Source organism: Sebastes umbrosus, chromosome 11, assembly GCF_015220745.1.
Source record: "Sebastes umbrosus isolate fSebUmb1 chromosome 11, fSebUmb1.pri, whole genome shotgun sequence".
In the NCBI taxonomy this organism is placed as follows: Eukaryota; Metazoa; Chordata; class Actinopteri; order Perciformes; family Sebastidae; genus Sebastes; species Sebastes umbrosus.
In genome coordinates, this window is record NC_051279.1 from 25,274,631 (window position 1) to 25,302,337 (window position 27,707).

Below are 27,707 nucleotides of genomic sequence, written 5' to 3' on the forward strand. Positions count from 1 at the left end.
TTCAACCTAAAAATCGCAAGTTGCGTTGATGTGTTAAAAAAATTAGTGGCGTTAAAACGAATTTGCGTTAGCACGTTGACATTATTCATATTTAAAGTTAAATTTAGAGTCTGACAGTTAAAGGTGTTTAGTTGTGATCGATAATTACTTTGGAATGTAAATGCTTTTTATTAGTTTTATTCATTTGTTTATTAGAAAGTAAGCGTGAACTGATAACTCCATTAAATCATTTAAATTGTCTTAGCATCAATAAGTCAAATGTAAAATTAATGTTCACGACGTTCCCTGGCATTTATTTTGAAGACTGATTGGCAGTACTTCCGGTCTGTCTCTCGCTAGCTCCGGTTAGCTTAACGTAGCTAGATGACGTATCCGTTTGCTCCCGGTATAAACACTGGCGTTCCGGTGTCCTCCGTTAATTAGTCGCTTTCAGACCTCTCGGGACGGATTAACCGAGCTCTCCGGTGTCCAGACGAACACAGCCGACGTTAACCGAGCCTCTCCGTCCGGTGTTGGGGGGAGTTTTTGGGGTCCAGAGCTGCGCAGATAAACGGTACCGGACCGGGCTGTCTGCCCGCTGCATTAACGCCGAATTAACGGTCACTTTTCCCGCTGGGTGGTCCGGTTCAGCAGCAGCCCTTGACCCGCTTGCTTCTGTGGATGTAACCGAATAAAAGAAGCAGCATGGAGTTTCTCTGGAGCCTCTCCCGGTGCTCCGACACGGTGAGGTAACGGGACCCGTCCTGAACACTCATCAAACAGCAGCGACCTGTTGCCGGTTGCCCGGTGACGCAACGCAGAGAGGATGAACGGAGCTGCCTTAACGCTGCTGCTGCTGCTCAGCGGCCGGGCTGCCTTCACTGCTGCCAGGTCCCTGAACGCACCGCAGGACCCAGAGGATCTGTCTCTGTCTCTGTCTCCGGACGGACAGACGGACGGTACCGACAGTCTGACCGCAGCGGGGACAGGTAACCATTAACGTGAAGGTCTCGACCTGACAGTGAACGTACATGATTAAAACGCTTTAATTCATCAAAACATGAACGTAGTTTGGTGGAAGTGACAGATCAAGTTTGTCAGCAGTGTGTGTGTGTGTGTGTGAGACACCGTGACCTTTGACCTGATTGAATTGAAGGTTTTTCAAAATAAAATCCCCATTGAATAACTGTCCCAACATGGAGCTCAGGATGAGGCTTTCATGTCAACTACTGGTTTATTACTGGTGTATTAATGTGCTTCAACAGCGTTTGATGGTTTGTTGCTGGTTGATGTATTTATATCACTGGTATTTCTCTTGTGTTTTACTGGTTAACCTAGTTATTCAAAATAAAAGCACCAGAAAGTAACTATCTTAACAGAGAACTCAGGACGAGGCGTTTTTTTCAAAATAAAAGCCCCATAGAATAACTCTGTCCCCACAGGGAGCTCAGTATGAGGCTTTCCTATCAAAAACAAAAGCCCCCAACTTTCACTGTATGTCAAAATAAAGGTGCTCTTGTCAAGGCTTGGACCTCAGCAGATATTTGATCCTTAATCCAACAAAGAAAATTATAGGAAACCTCTACTCTACTTTCTTGTGTCGGCGATACATAATTAATCGTTTTTTGTTTTTTTTACCACCCCTAATATCTTGGTCCAACTGACCGTGACCTTTGACCTGATTGAATGCTTGGCCCATTGTTTTGGTAACAGTGTACCTATTCTGACATCATTAGCCTCCCCTCAGCCGACAGCTAACTGCTCAAAACATGTGTTTAATTCACACTTTGGTCGATGGAGTCTGGTGCTGGATGGATTCGATGGATTCATTGAGCTCTGTGTGTCTGACTGAAGATCTCTATCTGTCACAATAGAGTTAATAACTTAACAATTTATAAACAGGAGAAATTAATACTTCCCGAAAACAGAGAAAAATAGACAGGGGTCTGGTGTGCAGCAAGAAAACACATCACCACAATGTCATGATAACTTGTATACAGAACATTTTCTCAGTGCTTATAAACCAGTCAAATTAGGGATGCACTGATCCGACTATTTCAGTCTCTATACCGATACAGATACCTGGGTTCTGGGTGTCGTCTGATACCGATTACCGATCCGATACCAGTGTTTAATTAATAAGCTGTATGCCTCACTGTGTGGAAGTGACTGGGATCATTCTGTTATGTGTACGGAAACATCAAGCTTGAATTAAACATTGCTTCATTAACTTTGTAAAACAAAATGTGACCAATAAATAAATAATTGTTATTCATTATAGAAAATAATAAATCGTGGGCTGCACGGGGGTGCAGTGATTAGCACTGTCGCCTCACAGCAAGTGTATATGGATGGATAATAAATTGTAATAAATCTTCAAAATTAACGGGAATAACAATTCAAATGTAAACATTTTTAATGCAGCAACACACTGGTCAAAATTCAAACAGTATCTGCCCGATATCCGATCCGGTATCGGTGCATCCCTAAATTTTTATTAAAATTAGAAATTAATTTGTATGTGACACTCAGCTTGTCATTTTCAATTATTTATTTTACCACAGTCTAAATTTCAGATTTAGATAGAGCTGCAACGATTAATTGATTAATCGACTAGTTGTCGTCTATTAAATTATTAACAACTATTTTGATAATCAATAATTGGTTTGAGTCCTTTTTTTAAGACCATAAAGTAATTGTTTGCGTCCTAAATTCCAAACTAACATGTTATTTACTACATTAAAAGAATATGTGAGATATTTTAGTATGTCCGAAACCTTACTGTGAAACCAATAGTACATGAATTACATACTATTTCTGGTGAAATATTACAGTCTGCAACGCTGGACACTACAGCGGCATAAATATCCCACAATGCAATGCGGTAGTGATGTTGACGGACAGCTCTGTAACGTCAGTAGTAATAGAATAGTCATATTTCTGTGGTTAGTAATATTTTAAACATAAAAAATGTTGATATGGATCACTGTTTTTGTTTTTTTGTCTGTGACTAACATCAATATGGAGGGTGATGTGTTAAAAATCCTCCCGTCATCGCTCTCACAAACAAACTGACTGATGCCGATATATCTGCAATCAGCCGATACCGGTTGATTTATCGGCACAGCTCCAGACCCCTGTATTCCCAGTTAACCCAGTGTGTCTGTGTCCTCAGGTGTGGACCGACGGCGGCGCCCCCTTCTGGAGAAAACTCGTCCCTTCATTCTGGTGGGCGGACAGAGGAGGAGCCTCGCTGAAGCCCTACAGGTCAGAGACATGACACCTCATATCTCCAACAGGTCAAAGGTCAACCGTTCAGACCAGTGGTGATGTTGTTACACTGGGATCATACTAGACGTCTATTGGTTTATTACTGTGCTTCAACGACGTTTGATGGTTTGTTGCTGGTTGTGCATTTTTATTACTGGTATTTCTCTTGTGTTTTACTGGTTAACCTAGTTTTTCCAAAATAAAAGCCCCATAGAATAACTCTGTCCCAACAGGGAGCTCAGGATTAAGCTTTCCTGTCAAAAATAAAAGCCCCCAACTTTCACTGTATGTCAAAATAAAGGTATTCTTGTCAAGGCTTGGACCTCAGCAGATATTTTATCCTTAATCCAGCAAAGAAAATTATAGGAAACCTCTACTCTACTTTCTTGTTTCGGCTCGCTGTAGTTTGTTTTGGTTGACGGATACGGAACGGATATGACGTCACGTTACTCAGACTGCAACAATAAAAGCGGTAACTTCCTTCTATCTCCACATAAACTCAAATGAAGCAAATATATCGATTCTGGCATTAAAAAATCTATTTAGAAATCGTAAAAAAAACCCGCGATAAATAGTTAATCGTTTTTTTTTTTTTACTACCCCTAATATCTTGGTCCAACTGTGTGAGTTTGGTTTGACAGCAGCAACTCCCTCCAGTCCTCCTTGACCTTGAACATGTCTTTGCCTTTCAACATAAATATTTGATATTAGTAAGAAAAGGGGAACAGATTATTCATTAACAGACAGTTTCCTCACAGTGTGTTTCACTGTAATAAGAAAGAGGAAGGAAGTTGGAGCGTTGACAGTTTTCACCAGGAGCTTCCTGCAGGAACACAGAGTGGGGGGGGAGTGTTAGAGGACGGACACTTCCTGTGCAGCTGACAGAAGATCTTAGGTCATTTCCTGTAGAAATCACCCCACACCCATCCACACTGACTCCACCCAGCCGGGAGGAAACCGGGAGAAAGAAGGCTGATTGAACTAAAGGTGGAGTCCACCAGAACCCATAACGGCTGAATAATGAATCACTTTCCTGCCATTCGAAATATATATTTAGAATATTTTCACTGTTTCACCTCGCCATCAGACAGCCCTTTCTGACGGGGAACTGAAGCCATTATCTATGCTGTTTTATAGGGTTGGGCGATAGGTTACAATTAGGGCTGTAATAACGCATTAACACAAATTCGTTATAACGCCACTAATTTCTTTAATGCATTAAAACAATCGATCTTTCAGAGGATATAGCTGTAGCAAGAGTGAATATACTGGTATCATAGTAAACTAGAAAACCCAATGAATCCATTGGTACCAACCATGTCGTACTAGCTTGTCATGAAGTAGGTTAAATAAGGCTAGGAAGTTACGCTAAATTTTGGCGAGGAAAAACTGTCATGTCCATTTTCAAAGGGGTCCCTTGACCTCTGACCTCCAGAGATGTGAATGAAAATGGGTTCTATGGGTACCCACGAGTCTCCCCTTTACAGACATGCCCACTTTATGATAATCACATGCAGTTTGCGGCAAGTCATAGTCAAGTCAGCACACTGACACACTGACAGCTGTTGTTGCCTGTTGGGCTGCAGTTTGCCATGTTATGATTTGAGCATATTTATTATGCTAAATGCAGTACCTGTGAGGGTTTCTGGACAATATCTGTCATTGTTTTGTGTTGTTAATTGATTTCCAATAATAAGTATATACATAGATTTGCTTAAAGCAGCACATTTGTCCACTCCCATGTTGATAAGAGTATTAAATACATGACAAATCTCCCTTTAAGGAACATTTTGAAGAGGTTAACAGCCCTAATTTATATGTATTACACACTGTGATGGTTAAAATTGACAGAGGTTGATTTGTTTTAATCTGGGAAAATCAACGTGACCGTAGTTGCAGAAACACCCAGTAACACACTGTTTATGTTATGAAATCATCTACCAGGAATGTGTTTGACCATATTTGACTGGAGAGTGTTGGTGGATGACGTCATGTCGCTGCTCTAAAGTTAAACCAAGATTTAATTTTTTTTTTGCTCAATGTACCTGTACTGTTTTTACCAAAGACCTGTCAGAGTCTGACTGATATGAATGAGAGGGATGATTATTTTCATTATAAGCAGAACAGACCGTTTATTTTTGAGTGTCACTCACAGTCATCCTACTAGCTGGAAAAACTGTTGATTTGTGTTGGAATGTAGCCAAGAACATTTACTCAAGTGCTGTACAAGTACAATTTTTAAGTACTTTATTTTGGTATTTCCATTATCTGCTACTTTCTACTTCTACTCCACTACATTTATCTGACAACTATAGTTACTTTACAGATTCAGATTATTAAAACAAAATCTAATGAACTAATAAATGCTGATGTATTAATATAGATTAAACTACCAGCAGTATATACAGTCATTAAGATGAGCTCCACCTTTACCAGCTGCAACATTAAAGTTAAAAAAGCCAAGATGGGGATGGCCAAAAACCAAGAATGGGACAGTTGAGCCTCACAGAGCTGCTAACTGTAGTTAGTTTGATGGTTCAGTTCTGGTTGAATATCATGCTGAACAATATAAAACATCTCCTGATGCTTTCACTAAATATTTAATAATCAGCTATTGAATTCATGGCTAATTGTCTTTTTTTGCACCTGGAACTGAATCAGTTAAATAAGCTTCTTAAATGTTGATGTTGTAGGAGACACATGTTCTTAATCTCACACCTAGAGGCCTTACTGTTGTATCACAGGAGTAATGAAACTGTTTTCCTCCTTTCTTCTTCTTCTTCTGTTGTGGTCGACGGCTGTGAGCCTCGCCCAGAGTCTCTGCAGAGAGACATGACCTCATCGTACAGAGAGGGAGAGTTTAGAGGAGAAGAGGAGGGAGGAGGAGGAGGAAAGAGGGAGTTAACAGATGGTGAGAGTGGGCGAGAGAGGAAACACAGCGAGGGTTTGGGTTGTGTTAGTGGTGTGATGAAAACATGGAGGCATCAGAGATACATGAAGCTTTACATGATGAATCATCAGATATTGGCTCATTCAAATCACAGCCAATAACAGTTCTGACATGTAACTACTATCTACAGATAGTCTGGGCAATATGGCGATATAAACTGGAAGAACAAAGTTCGGAAACTTGTGTTTGGTGGATTATTTCTCTGTTGTTACAATGCTAATGGTCATTGTATTTTACATCGTTGGAAAGCCTGTTTATTTACCTTCGCAATGATGTCCAACTTGTAAGGATCATGCATTTGTGGGATGAGCAGCACAGCTGATTATGTGGGTAGCACCCAAGAAAAATTTGCCAAAATGCTCTGCCAATGGTAAACAGTGTATTCTCCTGTTGGTGTTGACTCTTGTTTTGAGTTGTTTGGTGGATGATTGAACTCTCTATCAGTAACAAGGAACAAACAAGACATATTGGGAATTTTACACTTTATTCATTTAATACACCGTCAGGAGCCTCAGTAGCGGCGGAAGATCCATACGCAGCCACAACAGCCTGGCACCTCCTCCTCATGCTGGTCACCAACCTGGTCACACGTTGCTGTGGGATGGCGTTCCATTCCTCAACCAGGATTCGTTGCAGGTCAGCCAGCGTGGTTGTGTTGGTCACTCTAACACGTACAGCACGCCCAAGCTGATCCCACAAGTGTTGAATTGGGTTGAGGTCTGGACTCTTGGCAGGCCGTTCCATTCTCTCTACTCACACATTGTGGAGGTAGTCTGTGATAACCCTGGCTCTGTGGGGGCGAGCGTTGTCATCTTGGAGGATGAAGTTAGGTGCCAGATTGTGGAGATATGGGATCGCCACTGGCTGCAGAATCTCATCCCGATATCTCACTGCATTGAGATGGTCTTCCATGAAGCCAAGCCTTGTTTTGCCAGTGAGGGAGATGCCCCTCTCCCCACACTATGACACTGCCCCTACCAAAAGCTGTTACTCCATCGGTGCAACAATCAGCATAGCGTTCTCCGCGTCGTCTCCATACTTTGACCCTGCCATCCAACTTTCTTGGACAGAACCTGGTCTCATCACTGAACATGACATTCCCCCACATGTTCAGGTTCCATTGTCTGTGTTGTTGACACCAGCGCAAACGGGCCTGACGGTGAAGGGCAGCCATTGCAGGCTTCCTGGTAGCCTTATGACAATACACTGTTTACCATTGGCAGAGCATTTTGGCACATTTTTCTTGGGCACTCCGCACATAATCAGCTGTGCTGCTCATCCCACAAATGCATGATCCTTACAAGTTGGACATCATTGTGAAGGTAAATAAACAGGCTTTCCAACGACGTAAAATACAATGACCATTAGCATTGTAACAATAGAGAAATAATCCACCAAACACAAGTTTCCGAACTTTGTTTTTCCAGTTTATATCGTCAAAACAATATAAAAATATCTATGTGTATATATTTTTTCTATATTGTTTCTATCGTGACATAGGCTAGGCCTGTATTTATTTATTTTTTTCCCTACTGCTGTGTTCATTTTGCACTTAAAATACTCAGTAGTTTTCATTTGTCATATATTTAATTCACACAAGTAAACAAAAATAGTAGGGGTGGGGGAAAAAAAAACGATTCACTATATATCGCAATTTATTTTTTTTACGATTTTGAAATGTTTTGAAAAAACAGAAGGCGACGGCCAAAAACCAAGATGGCGACGGCCCAAAACCAAGATGGCGATGACCAAGATGACGACGGCCAAAAACCAAGATGGCAACGGCCAAAAACCAAGATGGCGATGACCAAGATGACGACGGCCAAAAACCAAGATGGCGAAGGCCAAAAACCAAGATGGCAACGGCCAAAAACCAAGATGGAGATGGCCAAAAACCAAGATGGCGAAAGCCAAAAACCAAGATGGCAACGGCCAAAAACCAAGATGGCAACGGCCAAAAACCAAGATGGCGATGACCAAGATGACGACGGCCAAAAACCAAGATGGCGAAGGCCAAAAACCAAGATGGCAACGGCCAAAAACCAAGATGGAGATGGCCAAAAACCAAGATGGCGAAAGCCAAAAACCAAGATGGCATCGGCCAAAAACCAAGATGGTAATGGCCAAAAACCAAGATGGCGAAGGCCAAAAACCAAGAAGAATTTGATTTTTTTATTACCAGAATCCATATATAGGCTAAGCCTACATTTTTTATTTTTTCTCTATAATTTCATCTAAATCTGTTATGTTCATTTTGCACTCAAAATACTCAGTACTTTTTCATTTGTAAATTTAATTTTAGCTAGCGCGTCATTGTTGTGAAATAAACCCCTACAGGGCGATAGAAGACCCCCGCATCGCCTTGACACGGTTTATTTCACAACAGTGACCAGCTCGCTGTATATTACCTATTATAATAAATATATTATATTAGAACTGGAACGGTTGTCATATTTGCTTGAAAAATTACATCAACTATTAATTGATTGTCAGAATTGTTGCTGATTACTTTTCTGTGAATCAACCAATCACTTTTCATTCATCATTTCATCTTAAATCATTTTTAATCCATAACTGTATTGTTCTTCAGATGTACTTTTGGTTCCTGAAACCACAGTCTGAGGTTTCATCTGTAAATGTCTTGTTTTGTTCAACCAACAGTCCAAAACTAAACAATATAAAAACTCCTCACATTTAGAAGCTTGAATGACTGAATATTTGGCTTTTTTTCTTAAAAAGTGACTTAAACAATTAAATTTATTATTAAAATAGTTGAATCAGTTAATCGGATTCGACCAAACACACAGACAGAAATCTGTCAAGTTTTGTTCTCTTGAGTATTAGTAAGTCTTTGGCGGTCTGACAGCTCCAGGATGAGTTTCCTGTGTGTTGAACCACAGTATCACAGTAAGACCCACCCGGCTGGGCTGAACATGACTCAGCAAACCCCCCCTCACCCCCCTTCTCCATCCTGCTGCACAATGACTTGACCACAGTACAAAGTACAGCGAGGGTGGAGAAAACAAACACGCCTCAGAGAGGAATTCTGCTCATTCTAAAGGAAAACTAACTACACCCAAAATCTCCTCTATTAAATATCAAACTTAATAATATATCTAGAAAATGTCTGTTTCTGACAAATGTAATAAAATGTCAATAAAATAAAGAGATATAGTTTAACACCACCGTAGAAACAACATTTAGACCCTCATAAAGGGAGATTGAATTAACATTTAAACATATAAATATATATCTAGTGTATTCATACTAGTGGTGGAGAAGAATCAATTCAGCGCAGTATCGCAATATTTTGCGTGACAATATTGTATTGATACATGGACGTCAGGCTCAGTCTTAAAGTGAAGATACTGGTAGCATATGAAACTAGAAAACCTAAGGAATCGAACCCGCCATGTCATGTGAGCTTGTTGGGTATGGAGGACGGAACCTGCCAAAACCTGCCTCATTATGCAAATGAGGGGGCTGTCACTCAAAATTAAAACAGTTAATATCAATTTATGTCACATTGTATCAATTTATTAATGGCTACATTTATTTTTAATATTATTTTTGCTACATTTAATGACATATTTATTGAGTCATTTATTTATTAATTTCTTATATTTTTGATTTTGGCAGGTTCTGTCCTGCATAGCCAGGAAGAACGCTAAATAATGCTCAAAACTTATGCTACATTTTGGAGAGGAACAAATGGCATGGCCATTTTCAAAAGTGTCCCTTGATCTCTGACTTCCAGATATGTGAATGAAAACTTTGAGTGAAAACTGTACTTTATTAGATAAAACGGATGTTGACAAACTGTAAATTGCAGCTGAAAAAAGGTAATAAATCGCAATATATCTCATCGCAATACTCAGCATATCGGAAAACACACACACACACACCTTGACTTCCTGCCGAGCTGAGGAGAGAAAGCGAGGAGGCGTTGGACAGGAAGCCTCTCCTCATCAAAGAGCAGCTCCATTAACAGGCAGGAAAGCACACTGATTGGATAATGGATGTACTTAGCCCTGCCCTCGTCCTAAAGCATTAGAGACAGGAAGTGACAAAATACAAATGGTGGAGAGAGATCCTGGAGCATTGAACCATTGAACGCCAGTAAAACGTCCGCCTACAAAGAGCCGAACAAAAGTAAAACTAAATTATTTCTATTCTTTTGTCATATTCTACCGAAATGGCCTGTGTTGAACAATAAAATATTATAAGACCGACTGTCTGATTACTCAAGTATTCAATTATTTGTGTCCAGTTTTCCTTGGAAGTTGTCCATCTTTGTGTCTTTGTCCTCTCAATGTTTAATGACCTCAGTAAATAAAGGAAACGTTCTTCCTGTCTGTTTTCAGGACGGTCACCCCGACAGGCTGCAGTGTGGACTGGAGGTGGGAGGACAACTCTTCCTGCTGGACCTGGAGAAGAACCAGTGAGTCTCTGATTTACAGTGTCCTTAAACACAACATAAAGAGTTAGAGATCTGACGTGTGTGTTGTCTCTCTGTAGCGACCTGCTGCCCAAACCGCCCAATGTCTTCTACTACCTGCCAAACGGCACCGGAGTGTCTGTGAGAGCCGACCCTGTGGTGAGTCAGTGAACGCACCGCCGCTGCCTGTCCTCAGACTGTCTCTGTTATCCAGCTGTGACAGATGTTTGTGTGTTTGTGTGCAGACTCACTGTTATTACCACGGCAACGTCCGGGGATTCCCCCAGTCCAGAGTGGCTCTGAGCACCTGCTCTGGTCTCCGGTCAGTAATCAGAGTACTAATACACACACACCAAGTACTATTACACACACAGAGTACTAACACACACATTCTGTGAAAAATAGTTGTTTGTGTGCACTGATAAAAGAGTATTAGGGGTAAATTTGCTCTCATATATCAGACCGTTCGTTTCTTTACAGACTCATTAGAGCATGAACACCCCTGTGATTATATGGTACATACAGTACGTATACAGTATATCTGAAATAGAGCTACACGGCAAAGAACGTATATTGTAAAGTACATTTTTCGTTCATTTACAGAACCAGGTCGCTGACAGCTCTGTCTGCAGCTTCAAACACTTCCTGCTTATTCAGAGAAAAAACATTTTCTCCTCCAACAAAACTGAAAGAAAATAAGAAGCAAAATCTCTTAAACCTCCAATATGGTTTATACAGAGTCCAGGATTTACTGTGATTCAGGTCTTTGTGTTTCTGGGCTGATCTCAGCAGAAAACTTGAGTGACGCAATCAGCGTTCCTCTGCAGGTTAAACCAATCCGGATCAATGTAGGTGACCTCAGACCTCTGCAGGAGGATTAGCTGTTTACCGGCTCACGTGAAGAGAACCTGGTCCAGTTTGTGGGTTTCAGGTCAGAGTCTGTACACAGAGACCTCTGTCCACCAGATCAACACACAGCGGATTATTAATGACCCCTTTTATTAATCAGGTTATTTAGAGCAAACTGAGGACTTTATATAAAACAAACACAAAGTTCAGTCAAGTTTCATAAAGAGACGATAAATGAAGGTTCACTTGAATACAAACAGATTATTAGTTGTATTAAGACTCGTCAAAGCTTCCTTATCACAAGATAAAATAATAAATATAATAATATACGTAAGTATAATTCAATCATCAGGTCACAAAGGAATCAGACACACTTATTATTATTTCAATTTACTCATCAGTTGGTCAAAAAATGATATAAATGTCAGATATTCAGGGTTTTTTATGAAAATAAAACTGCAGTAAATTAGATAAAGCATCATAAAAGATATTGTTACAACTCCGTCTCTGTGATTGATTATTTTAAATGTAAAAATAATAAGAAATGGTGTCACAATGACCCAGAGCCCAAAGTGACACCTTAACAATGTTTTAGTCCACACCTCAACATTATTACTAATACATTAACATTATTAACATTATCACTAATATATTAACATTATTAACATTATTACTAACACATTAACATTATTAACATTATTACTAATATATTAACATTATTAACATTATTACTAATACATTAACATTATTACTAACACATTAACATTATTTACATTATTACTAACATATTAACATTATTACTAATACATTAACATTATTACTAATACATTAACATTATTAACATTATTACTAACACATTAACATTATTAACATTATTACTAACATATTAACATTATTACTAATATATTAACATTATCACCAATACATGAACTTTATTAACATTATTAAATCGGTAACCATCAAATGTTTTTACATGAAAATGACTTTCCACTAATTGATTAATGGACTAATTGATTAATGGACTAATTGATTAATGGACTAATTGATTAATGGAGTAATTGATTTATGGAGTAATTGATTAATGGACTAATTGATTAATGGAGTAATTGATTTATGGAGTAATTGATTAATGGACTACTGTTTTCAGCTGTACTTGTATAAACTGTTGGGGAGTTTCATTTATAACTAAACATCAGATTTTATAAACTCTTCATATGTTTTGTTTGTAAACGTATTCATTTCTAAAGTAATTAAGTTGCTGTCAGATACATTTAGTGAAGTAGAAAAGAAAATACTACTGAAGTAAAGTACAAGTACCTCATATTTGTACTTCAGTACACTGTGAGTAAATTTGGTTGGTCTGTAGTTCTCAGAAACAAACTGATCAACAGTGGTGTTATAATAGCATGTTTGAGACTTGTGGGGAAAATTCCATAAAGTAGGGATGCATTAACAATCTCAAGGACATCATCTACCACACAGCTGAAAACATGTTTGATCTACTCAGTAGGCTCTGGGTCATGTTGCAAAACAGAAACTTAGAGTTATTCACATTTTCAGTAATGTTTGAGAAAAGTAATGCTGTCTAGATTTTTCATTTCTTTGCTACATATACTGAGTAGATCCTTATAGATATTATAATCAACCTGCAATTTTGTCTAATGCCACCTGCGCTCGCTTTAGGACTATTATTTATTATTTATCACACAACAACAAGTGCAGAGCAGTCGGTGTCATCTGCACATAATAAGTGAAACTTCCTGTGTTTCCTCCTGTAGCGGCATCATCGCCTTCAACTCCACCCTGAGCTTTGAGCTGCAGCCTCAGGAGGACCACCACCACCAGCCGGGGGAGGAGGTCGGGGGAGGAGGGGAGAGCGGTGGAGACGGGAGTGGAGGGAGCGGAGGAGGAGGAGATGAAGGACGAGGAGGAGGAGTTCACCTGCTGTTCTCCACCAGCCCTCTGGAGGGCGACGGGGCTGGAGGCTGTGGGGTCTCAAACACCGCTGTACCCCCCATCCACAGCTCCACACACACTCACAGGGTGAGACAGGAAACAGCACATCTATAACAACAACTGTAGACATAAATACTACGACTCCCAGGGTGCACTTCACCATCCAATCAGAGAGCTTCACATGATGTTATGATCTGACACATTATAGAAAGCTGATAAAACATTCAGCAGTTTACATCACTTTCTGACAGGCTTCTTCTCCATGGCAACAGCAGCTGAGGCTCATGGGTTTTGTAGTATTTACTGACGAAACCTGTTGTCTCAGAGACAAAAAGTTGAAATAATTCAAACTGATAGTCAGAACATAAAGATTTAGTCTGGTGGCATCATCCAGGATAGTTTCAGGATGAGATCATTAAAAGCTCAAATGGGAATTTAATGTGGAGAAAAACACGTCAGGAAGCAGCAGATTCTCAGCTCAAAGAACAGATTTATCATTAGTAATCCTTGCAGTAATACTCACTACAGTACTACAGTACTATCAGCAGTAATACTCACTACAGCACTACAGTACTATCAGCAGTAATACTCACTACAGTACTACAGTACTATCAGCAGTAATACTCACTACAGCACTACAGTACTATCAGCAGTAATACTCACTACAGTACTACAGTACTATCAGCAGTAATACTCACTACAGTACTGCAGTGCTATCAGCAGTAATACTCACTACAGTACTACAGTGCTATCAGCAGTAATACTCACTACAGTACTACAGTGCTATCAGCAGTAATACTCACTACAGCACTACAGTACTATCAGCAGTAATACTCACTACAGCACTACAGTGCTATCAGCAGTAATACAGTACTACAGTGCTATCAGCAGTAATACTCACTACAGTACTACAGTACTATCAGCAGTAATACTCACTACAGCACTACAGTGCTATCAGCAGTAATACAGTACTACAGTACTATCAGCAGTAATACAGTACTACAGTGCTATCAGCAGTAATACTCACTACAGTACTACAGTACTATCAACAGTAATACTCACTACAGTACTACAGTGCTATCAGCAGTAATACTCACTACAGTACTACAGTACTATCAGCAGTAATACTCACTACAGTACTACAGTGCTATCAGCAGTAATACTCACTACAGTACTACAGTGCTATCAGCAGTAATACTCACTACAGTACTACAGTGCTATCAGCAGTAATACTCACTACAGTACTACAGTACTATCAGCAGTAATACTCACTACAGTACTACAGTGCTATCAGCAGTAATACTCACTACAGTACTACAGTGCTATCAGCAGTAATACTCACTACAGCACTACAGTACTATCAGCAGTAATACTCACTACAGCACTACAGTGCTATCAGCAGTAATACAGTACTACAGTGCTATCAGCAGTAATACTCACTACAGTACTACAGTACTATCAGCAGTAATACTCACTACAGCACTACAGTGCTATCAGCAGTAATACAGTACTACAGTACTATCAGCAGTAATACAGTACTACAGTGCTATCAGCAGTAATACTCACTACAGTACTACAGTACTATCAGCAGTAATACTCACTACAGTACTACAGTGCTATCAGCAGTAATACTCACTACAGTACTACAGTACTATCAGCAGTAATACTCACTACAGTACTACAGTGCTATCAGCAGTAATACTCACTACAGTACTACAGTGCTATCAGCAGTAATACTCACTACAGTACTACAGTGCTATCAGCAGTAATACTCACTACAGTACTACAGTACTATCAGCAGTAATACTCACTACAGTACTACAGTGCTATCAGCAGTAATACTCACTACAGTACTACAGTGCTATCAGCAGTAATACTCACTACAGTACTACAGTACTATCAGCAGTAATACTCACTACAGTACTACAGTACTATCAGCAGTAATACTCACTACAGTACTACAGTGCTATCAGCAGTAATACTCACTACAGTACTATCAGCAGTATCTGTATGAGGTAACATGTTGCTGCGTCCTCTCTTTGTCTGCAGAGGAAGAGAGACATCCTGTCTGAGACCAAATACATCGAACTGGTGCTGGTGGCCGATCACCAGGAGGTCAGTGTGTGTGTGTGTGTGTGTGTGTGTGTGTGTGTGTGTGTGTGTGTGTGTGTGTGTGTGTGTGTGTGTGTGTGTGTGTGTGTGTGTTTCAATTTAGTTTTAGTCTTATTCGCTTACTGAGTATTGGAGTTGGTTGAAAGCCACATTTTTTTGCGACTAATCGCGATTATCTATAGACAATCAAGCAATTAAATATTTGAATCGATTGACAGCGCTAAATAGCCCTGCGATGGACTGGCGACCTGTCCAGGGTGTACCCTGCCTTCGCCCAATGTCGGCTGGGATCGGCTCCAGCCCCCCCGCGACCCCTAACGGGATAAGCGGTTGCAGATGGATGGATGGATGGACAGCGCTAAATATAATATAATACTGTATATGAAAATATAACTTATTTTCGTCACAAGATGGCAGCAGTTGATCAGAACCAGCTCTGAATGAGTCACTGTCTATTTTAATTTAAACGTGTGTTTTTCACAGTTCCTGAACTACCAGAAGAACAATAAAACCATCATCTACCGCATGTTGGACGTGGCCAACCAGGTGGACTGGGTGAGAGCCACGACCTCTGACCTCCCTGTCACCGTGAGACAGTTTAAATGTGCAGTAAAAGAATAACCGAGTCGTGTCTCTCTGTCTGTTTCAGTTCTACCGTCCTCTGAACGTCCGGGTAGCGTTGACCGGTCTGGAGATCTGGAGCGACCGCGATAAGATCCCGGTGGAGAAGAGTCCCACCGACACCCTCAACAACTTCCTAGAATGGAGAACCAGAGAGCTGCTGCCGCGCCTTCGCCACGACAACGCCCAGCTCGTCATGTAGGAGGACAGTTAACAAAATTAAAGCTTCAGATTCTGATTCATCACGATTTTCACGGGTTGACTTTTATTTGGCAGGGGTGGCTCTTTTGATGGCACCACGGTGGGGATGGCGTCTCAGTCATCCATGTGCTCCAAGGACCGGTCGGGTGGAGTCAACGTGGTGAGTCCACGCCTCTTTATTTTGAACTTAGCTACTAGAAACTGGTGGTCAGAACTTGAAACCAGAGTGTGTGAGGAAGTGATCCAGTCTGAACACCTGTCTGTCTGAACACCTGTCTGTAGACCTGTCTGTCTGAACACCTGTCTGTCTGTACACCTGTCTCTCTCTCAGGACCATCTGGTCAGCGTGCTGGGCGTGGCCTCCACTGTTGCTCATGAGCTCGGCCATAACTTGGGAATGAGTCATGACACCGCCGAGCGCCGCTGTTCCTGTCAGAACGAACGGCGGCTCGGAGGATGCATCATGGAGCCCTCAACCGGGTCAGTACCTGAATATTTTAACCCAGGTCAGCTGAGTCCTCAGATGTGTTGTGATTGTAGAGGCAGACACTGGCTGTCTGATCTTTGTTGGTCATTTAGAACAAAAAAAACTAATAATAATCAGATTATCTGATCAGCTTTGATCGGTAGCGTCCTCCTCCATCTCTACTGATCAGCTAGTTTACTGATCGGTCAATAGGTCAAGCTGATAGTGAATGTTGAGAGCGCCCTCTGCTGGACCTTAAGGAAAACAACCTCAAACAAACTGTTGTGATTATAGACTGTAAAGTTTGAATTCAAACAGCTCATTACAGTTTGTGTTTTTTTCCCACGTTTGACTTTCTAATAAAAAGCCATCACTGGATCAATAGAACCATCTCCTGGTTAAAGAACCTTTTATAGGGTCAGTAGAACTTCCTCTAGATCAGTAAAACCTTCATTGGTTCGGTAGAACCCTCTGACAGGTCAGTAAATCCTCCCTAGGTTCTTGCCGGGTCAGCAGTTCAGCAGCTGCAGCGCTGCAGATCTGTCCGTCAGCCTGCTGCACGGCGGCGGCATGTGTCTGTTCAACATCCCGCAGCCGGACCGTCTGCTGGGAGGACCGCGCTGCGGAAACCTCTACGTGGAGAAAGGCGAGGAGTGTGATTGCGGCCTGCTGGAGGTACTCACCTGTTTACCTGTCTACCTGTCTGTCTGTCTACCTGTCTGTCTGTCTGTCTGTTGATGTGTTGCTGTGCTCTGATTGGTCAGGAGTGTGAGGACCCCTGCTGTAACGCCTCCACCTGTCGGCTGGTTCATGGAGCTCAGTGTTCGTCTGACGGCATCTGTTGCCACGACTGCAAGGTCTGACTGACACACACACACACACACGCACATATATATCACATTAACTCAAACTGTATTAACCCCCTCCCTCCCTCCTCAGCTGCAGGCGGCGGGTTCGGTGTGTCGCGATCCACTCGGAGAGTGTGACCTCCCCGAGTTCTGCACAGGCTCCTCCCCTTACTGCCCCCCCAACGTCTTCCTGCAGAACGGGGAGCCCTGCGAGGACGACGCCTCCTACTGCTACGAAGGAGTCTGCGCCAGCATGCACACCCAGTGCCAGATGCTGTGGGGACCCAGTAAGACACCAGTTTATGTTCAGCCAACTGGACTAAAGCCAGTTTATACTGAACTAAAACAATTCTATACTGAAATAAAACCAGTCTATACTGAACTAAAACCAGTTCATACTTAACTAAACCAGTTTATACTTAACTCAAACTCGTATATATTGAACTAAAACCAATCTCTATTGAACTAAAATCAGTTTACACTGAACTAAAACCGGTCTATACTGACCTAAAACCAGTTTATACTTAACTAAACCAGTTTATACTAATCTAAAACCAGTTTTGTACTGAACTAAAACCAATCTCTACTGAACTAAAACCAGTTTATGCTAAAATAAAACCAGTTTATACTGAAATAAAACCAGTTTATACTGAACTAAAACCAGTTTATACTGATCTTAAAACACTGAGCCTAAACAAAATTATACAACTTCCATCAGTACATACATATCTTAATCCAGTCTATATTGGTCCAGTTAGTTCATAATGAGCCAGAATTTGTTTAGCAACTCTGATTAATCAGTTCACACTGACCCAAAGCCAGTTCTGGTCTGAAACCAGTTTACCAGTTTGGTCAATATCTGTCTGTCTGTCCTCAGATGCCACCAGCGCTCCTCCTGTCTGTTTCTCCTCAGTCAACAAACAGGGAAACAAATATGGGAACTGTGGTCAGCTGACCAACGGCTCCTACATCTCCTGTGGAAACTCGTGAGTACACACAGTATAGTACACACAAGTACACACAGTACACACACAGAGTACACAGACAGTTATGTGTTTCATCTTTGTTTGGTAGTTGTTTCTTTAGGCCGACAGCTTGTGATGCTTCTCTTTTAACTTTTAACAACAGCCCCCATTTTGGACTGAAATGCTTATAATATTCATTATATTGTATTGCTCAACACAGGCCATTTCGGTAGAATATGACAATAGCATAGAAATAATTTAGTTTTACTTTTGTACGGCACTACCAGCGTCCGGTAGTCACTTTCAGTCCAAACTGGCAGAAGAGTAGCTCCGCTGCTGGGAGCTGATGTTGCAATCGAACGACCAAATAACTTTCACTTCCAGACAATATACGTTCTTTGGTATGTCTACCGGCCTACGTCCTGCTGTCCTGTGGAAGCCTCCACTGACATCACTTCCTGTTTGTTGCAGTGATGTCCACTGCGGCAGGATCCAGTGTCAGGGAGGGAGAGAGCGTCCCCTGACGGGCACCAACGCTGAGATCTTAACCACCAAGGTGCGCTTCAACCACAGCGACCTGGTCTGCAGAGGAACCTTCTTCCACCTGGGAGACGACGTGTCGGACCCCGCCACGGTGGCCCAGGGCACCGCCTGCAGCCCCGGCAAGGTCAGACAGCGCCCCCCCGCAGGCCTGGAGGAACTTAGAGAGCCGAGTTTCTCTGCTAATATAAAAATGAAATATATTGAAAAAATGAATTATCTTTGATCATCTAGATGCTGTAAATAATCTGTTTTATGAGGCATTTATGAGACTTTGTTCAAGAATTATTTATTTCAAAGAGTTTTTGTGTCTTTAGGCGTGTTTGAACCAGAAGTGTCAGGACGTGTCGGTGTTCGGGGTGGATGAATGTCGCAGGAAGTGTAACGGTCACGGGGTGAGTGGAGGACAATTATCAGATTTTACTAATCTTGGTCACTCTATGTGGACAGTAACTAACAGGTACAGCCTGATACCAGATTACAAACTACATGTGAGCAGAAAAAGATATGCAATACGTGAATTAATAAAAAGATTATTACCGTCAAACCAACATTTACTTCTGTCCACCATGTTTCTGCGTAATATGACATCAAAAATACCAAAATGTACGCAGACTTTCCAAGTTGTTGTTTCGACTGGAGGAGGAGTTCACGTGAATTTTCCGCGTCTGGGACTCATTTTTCGGATTATTCCGACAGCACATGAATGCAGCATTAGATCCAGGAGGTTGTTTTATCCCAGGTCATGGGTCAGTGGTGTGTAATATGCTGTGTTTGTGTGTTTCAGGTGTGTAACAGTAATAAGAACTGCCACTGTGAGGTGGGCTGGGCTCCACCTGACTGCAGGTACTCTGGTCATGGAGGCAGCGTGGACAGCGGACCCGCCAGAGCTGCTGGAGGTACCTCACGACCAAATATACACCATAATAAACCTGACTGTGGTTAACACCCTGACGTCCTCCCTCTCTCCTCGTTTAGAGTCCGACCCGGTCCGAGTGGCTCTGCTTGTCATCTTCCTCTTCATCCTGCCCGTGGTGCTCCTCTTCCTCGCTCTGCGCTTCCCTCGGTTCCGTCAGAGTTTCCTGTGTCTGGGACCCAACAGCCCGCTTCATAAAGCTCGCCAACACAACCGGTAACACTCAGTGTGTGTGTGTGTGTGTGTGTTATTTCATCATAGGAAATTTTCTTAATTGGCTTCAACAGTAACAAATATGTTATACCTTATTTATAAGCAGTCCATACACCATTAATAAACAGTTTATAATACACTGTAACAGTAGTTTTAGGCAGAAATTATTTCTCAACAACTACCTCTACTTAAAGCATCTAAACGTTGTGTATAAACAATTCATTTAGTTTGATAACACAGTATAACATAGGTTTTTTTCTATATATATATATATATATATATATATATATATATATATTAGGGCTGTCAATCTATTGAAATATTTAATCGTGATAAATGTATCTGTTCAAAATGTACCTTAAAAGGAGATTTGTCAAGTATTTAATACTCTTATCAACATGGGAGTGGGCAAATATGCTGCTTTATGCAAATGTATGTATATATTTATTACTGGAAATCAATTAACAACACAAAATATTTGCATTTTGTCAATATTTATCATTGTTTTGTGTTGTTAATTAAATTTCCAATAAATAAATAAATAAATAAATATATATATATATTTATTTTTTTTCCTAAAATACTGCAACTATCTTTCATAAAAGTACAACTGTATCCTCAAGATATCTTTACAAACCATTATGATTGTTTTTCAGTGGCCTACTGTTATATATAATAATAATAACACTCAGCGGTATCTCGTTGGTAATCATATAAGAAAGCTTTATTACACATTTTACATGTTTACATGTAGTATTTATAGTAAAATTTCTACAAGCTATATAGCTGTTGACAAATACATTAATAAACATCTAAAAGATGCTTAATATGTGTTTATTAAATTATAAATAACAGTTTAAATAGTTACTCATAAATACTGAATGTGTTGTTGATAAAACGTAAACTGTGTTTTCTTACCGATGATACAGTGTACACTGCGAGTTGTTGGATTTGGAGTTTCACTCTGTCCACGTCTCCAGGTACTGCTGGGTCCTGGTTCTCCTGGGACCTGCCGGGTCCTGGTCCCCCTGGGACCTACCGGGTCCTGGTCTATAGTCTGTCCCTGCAGAGTCAGAGAGGTGAAGTTTTCAAAGTCTGACCGACATTTCAATGAGGAAAAGTTACATATTAAACCTTTAAATATGATGAATTTAGATCTAATTAAAATCTTCACCTCACTGACGGTCCTCTCAGATCTGATCACACTTGCAGAAATAATCCACTTAAAGCTGCACTGATCCAGATTCACACAGTCAGCATGTCTGGTAATACTCTTAATACTTTTAAGTGACTGTGTGGAAGTCACAGATAGAACAGCTCAGAGAGGTTTGTGGGTAATGAAGTCCTCAGGGGTGCAGCTTTAAGTCTGATTGATTACTGTCTGTTCCAACCGATTGTTCCCACAGACCCTGAACTCCTCGTGTTAACCAGCTGTAGCAGTTGTGTTTGTGTGAGATGTGGTTGGATAATTAAAGGAGACATGTGACATGTTAGTCATCATTTAATGTCGTGGCTGTGGTGATGTTTTAGATCTCACCGTTCTCCCTTTTACAGCATGATTTTAAAGCTGTTATTTTGAGGTAAAATCGTTGCATAATGTCGCTTTAAAACATCACAGGAAACATAATTTAACTACCTGGTAACACATTAGAGAAATGTCAGTTCTATCATGTGTGAGCGTTCTTGAATGCATCAATGTGGAATAATATAGTGGAAAAAGAAAGCAGCTCTTACAAACCTTAAAGTTTCAGAAGTGGGACGATGAAATAAATCCACATTCTGTTGATTGTTGCTTTTATTTCACATCTCATCAGGACGCCGGCGATGGAGAGAGTGGACGGCAGGAACGGAGAGCAGGTCCGACCTCTGAGGTACCACCTGAACCCGCCAACTGAAATTCCGCTGACCCCGTCCCACAAAGAGGTAACCGTCGTCTTACACTGGCGTTAAAGTCACAGGCTAGGAGGTGCCAACATCTGTTGTTACAGACGTGACCTAACCACAGACACTCGACTCGCCTTTCTGTTGAGCTGTGATGTTTAACCTGCAACGGTCTGTGGGATTGTGGGAAATGGTGTCCGTTAAGGACGATTCACCTATCTCCCGATTTGATACTATCACAATACTTGGTTGCCGATTCGATATGTATTGCGATGTTTAAGTATTGCGATTCTACAAGTTGCGATTTATTGTGATTTTTGTCAACTTTTTTGACACTAGACCATGGGGAAAAGTTGAATCATACACTTCTAGGGACTAAAAAAAACAAATAATTGAGATAGGTGAATCAATTTTTTTTCCCACCCCTATTAGACCTTTCTCTAAAAACTAAAGTTCTTTCTTTAGAGCTGGTATTCTTATAAAAATATACTGCTGAGTGAAGCCGCTTTAAGGCTGTTAATTGTCTTAATTTGTTAGAAATGTCAATGGGGTTTTGAATGAGGTTTTCTGGAACAGGAAGGTTCTGGTTTCACTTTTTCTCCACCCTTCCATTACAGCATTTTGAAATTCCTGAACAAAACTTCTTGCAACATGGATTTATTGTGAAAGAAAAAACTGAAGGAAGTGACACATCACAGCTGCAGATGTTTTTTCTTCTTCCTGTTAGCTCACATTAACACATCTGCTTGTTTGACCTTTGACCTCTGGAAGATGCTCCTCTCCTGCGCATGTATCAGCTGCCTCTGCTTCCTGTTTTCTCTCCTATCAGGTTCATGACAGACCTGCTCCTCCCACTAAGCCACTCCCCCCTGACCCCGCCTTAAAACCCCCGCCGCAGGTAACCTCACCTGACCTCACATGGAGGTGTTAACGTCTGTGTTCGTGTGTTGATGCTGCTAACAAACCGTTTACAAACCTGATTAATCTGATCAGTGTTGCTGTGGCGTCTTGTTGTCGTGTAGTGACTGTGGTTCTGGTCCAGTTGTGCATCATCTGAGTAGTTTTGTCTGAAGTTCAGGCCAGAGGATACAAACAGAGGAAATGTTCAGTACATCATCGTCTCGTCCTTCTAAACACTGACATGCTGCTCTTCTGACTTTTATTTCTGCTGCTTCAACCTGTTAAACAGCGGCCTGCCCCCCCCACCAAGCCTCTGCCCCCCGACCCCACCGGCCAGGTACAGTCACCACTACCTGTAGTGTTACTGTCTGTCCTGTGTTTGTCTGTCTAGAGATCTAGTTGACACAACAGACTGACGGGGTTTATTTCACAACAATGACCGGCTGGCTGTACGTTATGCCTTACTGAGCCATTCTGTATAACGAGTACATTAAGTATGTATTGATGCTAATTGATACTAAGACCAGTGTGTAACATTTAGGGGGATCTATTAGCAGAAATGTAATATAATATTTACAACTATGTTTTCTTTGGTGTAATCACTTGAAAATAGGAATCGTTGTGTTTTCGTTAGCTTAGAATGAGCCGTTTATCTCTACATATGGAGCAGGTCCTCTTCACGGAGTCCGCCGTGTTGCTCCGCCGTGTTTCTACAGTAGCCCAGAACAGACAAACCAAACTCTGTTAACTCTTCCTGCTTGGGCTGGAGTCGATAACATTAATCGCTCCCGCGCTGCCGCCGCCCAACCAGAGGAGTCGCCCCTGCTGGCTATTAGAAAGAATGCAGGTTTAAGGCACTTCAGCATTGGCTTCACTTCCCAGACCCGGAGGTTGCCGCCTGTACTGAAATAAACAGATTTATTAATGCTGGTGTGACTGTGATTTTACAGCATGACTTATTACATTTTTCTTCCCTTTAATGTTCTGTTTCTATCTGCATGCAGCACTATTAACGATTAAATTAGTTTAACTCTAAAAACAGCAGGAGAAGCAACAGGAGAACGTAAAACAAAATGAAATCCTGTCAGCATGTTGTGTCTGTTTCCTCCTGACGTTATCAGACAGAAAGTATAAAACATCTTCTCATCTTTCTCGCATTGAAGCTTCTCTCTTCCTCCTCACTAACCTTCCAGCTGCTGGTGAGTCGACCAGCTCCACCCAGCAAGCCCCTCCCCCCTGACCCCGTCACACCTGGACAGGTACACCACAGCTGCATGCTGCTAGCTGTTAGCATGTAGCTCGCATGTACACATAATCTCATCCCACTGAATGAAGTGATGAGAAGGTGACTTGTAATTCTGCCTGATTGATCTTGAATCTTTGCTCCTGATTGGTGAGTTGTGATCAGATGGAATGGGATGTGATGATTTTACTATTTGAATCAGGAGTCTCAGGTGAGAAGTGATTGATTGATCACGAGTGCTGGGATCAGACTGTTACCGACAGACGTGTGGTGTTCAGGAACAAAAAAGAGCACTGGGAGGGCCTGCTGCTTGTTTTACATTAACGTTGAGGGGGATGAAATGACCTGTACTATAATTTATTTTTAATCAGTACAACAACAAGAGTCATACTCACCACTCTGCTCAAAACACTTTCTAACATTAGTACTGTTATCTACAAGATCTCTACTTTGCTGTTTTTTCTTTCGCTACCGTCAGTGAAAATCAGCACTGCAGACGTTGCACATTAAAACTTAGCTAGGTAAGCTTTTTGAACCGCTAAAATGCTTTTAAATATACAGCAGTTGCAGGAAGTGTTGAGTTGTTGACAGTAGATAAAAGCAATTAAAAAATGGCAAAGTAGAATCAACTGGACAAATATGAGTCTGAAAACAGTGTTTGTGTTAGTAAAACAGGAGCATCCGAGTGGTGATTGTGACATCAGTGTTTAAATATTTCACTCGTGAGAACACCGTCGAGCTGGAACAACAATATATCTGAGGAATGATGAGCGTTTTATTAATTCAAATAACTGGTAATTGTTAAGGATTAAATTAAGTCAATAATTAACACCAATTCGTACGAAATAAAATGAAAGTAAAAGAAAAGTCAAAACTGTGTCTGACGTAGGAAACTCACCTTTCTGTAGAACTGAGGTTCATGTTTATTTCTCTTCAGGTCGCTGTTCCACTCAAACCTGTGGTGCCCATAAAGCCTCGGCTGTTGGCCCCACCGTCCCGCCCCCACATCCCCCCCCACATCCCCCCTCACCCCGGCTACCCCGCCAACACCAAACCACCACATCACGGAGCCGTCGCACCTGCAGCCGGTCCCAACAGGTACGACTGTCACAACAAACAGAGATTCAGACCGTCAAAGGGGGGACATATTTGGAAGAGAAGGTTTTTTAGAAAGTCACAGCATTTTTTAAAAAGTCAGAATGTTTTTAGAAAATCGGGACATTTGTGAAAGGTCTGAAAATTTTTAGAAAGTTGGGACATTTTTACAAACCTGGACATTTTTAAAAAGTCTGAACAATTTTAGAAAGTCGAGACAAAATTAAAAAGTCATGACATTTTTTTTAAATCTGGACATCTTGAAAAAGTCGGGACATTTTATGAAGTCTGGATATTTTAAAGTCGGGACATTTTTGTCAGTTGTCAGTTTAGTCACTTACTTTTCTTACTAATGAAAAGGCAGTTTGTTTTTCTATAAATGGTGGAAATGATCAGCTCTCACGAAAACAAGAAAGTAAAGATAAATACAAAAGAGAAGTTAGAAAATATGAAGCCATGAACAACTTTGTTGTTTTGTCTTTCTGCAGACGACCTCCTCTTCCTCCATTTCGACCCACAAACCCTCAGAAAGTCGACTCGTCGCCACTTTAACAAGCTGAGCGTCAGCAGGTAGATTTTATCTGTTAACCTGATGATGAAGAAGAAGATGATGATGATGACTTTATTATCCAGTTTGCACTCAGTCGTCGGATTTTCTCACCTAGTACTTCATGAACTCACAGAAACTGTAAATAATGTTAACGTGCCTTGCTCAGCAGCACCTCGGCAGCCATAATGTGGACACTCGGGAACTGAACCCCCGGAACTCTGACAGACAGCTGCTGGATATGATGTCACATTAAATGTCTTGGTGTCAACAATACAGAGCCCCTAGTGCCTTGCTCAAGGACCCTGAGACGGGGATCAAAACTGTGATCAAAGTAAAGACGTATTAGTAGAGCGGTTCCCAAACTGTGGTTCAGGACCGTCTGCAGGACCCTCTGCTGCAGGACCCTCTGCTGCAGGTCCATCTGCTCCAGGACACTCTACTACAGGACCCACTACTACATGACCCTCTACTACAGGACCCTCTGCTGCAGGACCCTCTACTACAGGACCCTCTACTACAGGACCCTCTGCTGCAGGACCCTCTGCTGCAGGACCCTCTACTACAGGACCCTCTGCTGCAGGATCCTCTACTGCAGGACCTGCTGGACCCTCTGCTGCAGGACCCTCTGCTGCAGAACCATCTACTACAGGACTTGCAGGACCTGCAGGACACTGAAGAGTTCATGAGAAATATTTTTTAAATTTCAAACATTATTTTTTAGCAGCATGACAGAAATTAGAAGGTTTTTCTTCCCTCAGCAGGACGGACGGGGAATTTAACGTGTCGGATTATATCATCATGGAGTTATAATCTGACCTTCTTCTGATGAAGTCGACGTTTATTAAAACAGGATTTTATCGTCATCAGATTGGACTAAACTTTCATCAGATGGTATAAAATCACAGACTAGTCCTTTACCAGAAGATGTACGATCTGAAAAGACTTGAGATCCCGGATCTGACGGTGGACGATGGACCACGGTTGGATTTACGATGGGTTTGGGATAACAATCTGAGATTTTGAGAACAAAGTTGAAATATTTTGAGAAAGGTTTGTGAAAAACAATATTTTGAGAAGAACATTTATTTTTTTTAGATTAAAAGTCATCATATGTAGAGAGTAAAGTCGGAATATAAGAAAAGAGTTATAAGAAAGGCGAAATATTACAAGAGAAAAGCTGCTTCGACAGCTTTACCCACCAAATATTACGACCTTTTCCTTCTAATATTCAGACTTTATTCTAAAAATATTTTGACTTTTTACTTAATTTATGACTTTTTTTCTAAACATATTTCGACTTTATTCTTGAACTCTCAGAATTGTTCACACTAACTTTCCATCGAACTTTAACTTTGGTTTTAGATCTTTGACTCACTGATTGCTGAAATGAATTTTAAAGATTCTTGTTGGACTTCTGACTTTGGGGTTCGGACTAGAAGTGAACTGTTAGCCTTACTGAGAGAACTGGTTCTATCCCAGTTAAACCAGTCTGTTTCTGCTGGATCAGGTTTATATTTTTCTAACCCGCCTTGAGATTTCTATCAAAGACCGTCAGGAATGTTTGTAACGTTACGCCAAAGACGAGCTGGATGAATAATATAAAAGATGCTGTAAGATTCATCTGATCTGATGCTTTTATGTTGAAGGTTATTTTTTGCCTTTTTACCCAAGAAAGTTTTTCGTTACTAGTGTTGATATCAATACTTTTACAACC

At 41.0% G+C, this 27,707-nt stretch overlaps 1 protein-coding gene across 10 annotated transcripts; it reads left to right on the top strand.

Moving 5' to 3' along the window:
• On the top strand, positions 1–27,149 carry adam15 (ADAM metallopeptidase domain 15). Of its 10 annotated transcripts, none has more exons than XM_037783531.1 (26): positions 1–968; positions 3,155–3,246; positions 10,564–10,640; positions 10,718–10,796; positions 10,883–10,959; positions 13,265–13,529; positions 15,492–15,557; positions 16,038–16,109; positions 16,204–16,373; positions 16,452–16,536; positions 16,708–16,856; positions 17,340–17,517; positions 17,607–17,699; positions 17,782–17,977; positions 18,568–18,676; positions 19,127–19,322; positions 19,513–19,590; positions 19,983–20,094; positions 20,174–20,327; positions 22,139–22,247; positions 23,035–23,103; positions 23,395–23,442; positions 24,299–24,364; positions 25,286–25,446; positions 25,932–26,013; positions 26,160–27,149. In XM_037783531.1, exons 1-25 carry the CDS (start codon positions 806–808, stop codon positions 25,993–25,995), a joined length of 2,928 nt encoding a protein of 975 aa, XP_037639459.1. In that variant the 5' UTR covers positions 1–805; the 3' UTR covers positions 25,996–26,013; positions 26,160–27,149. The 10 variants fall into 10 exon arrangements, 8 of the variants coding, with proteins under 8 accessions (XP_037639459.1, XP_037639460.1, XP_037639458.1 ...); XM_037783532.1 differs by having other exon boundaries at positions 26,163–27,149; XR_005208686.1 differs by having other exon boundaries at positions 2–968; positions 25,932–26,408; positions 26,469–27,149.
• Positions 27,150–27,707: the final 558 nt, after the last annotated feature.

Excerpts from the sequence above, each read along its gene's own strand:
- adam15 (XM_037783531.1), top strand. The coding sequence starts at position 806 with ATGAACGGAGCTGCCTTAACGCTGCTGCTGCTGCTCAGCGGCCGGGCT. Across the intron at positions 10,641-10,717 it reads CTGGACCTGGAGAAGAACCA|CGACCTGCTGCCCAAACCGC; the intron begins GTGAGTCTCTGA and ends GTCTCTCTGTAG. Across the intron at positions 13,530-15,491 it reads GCTCCACACACACTCACAGG|AGGAAGAGAGACATCCTGTC; the intron begins GTGAGACAGGAA and ends CTTTGTCTGCAG.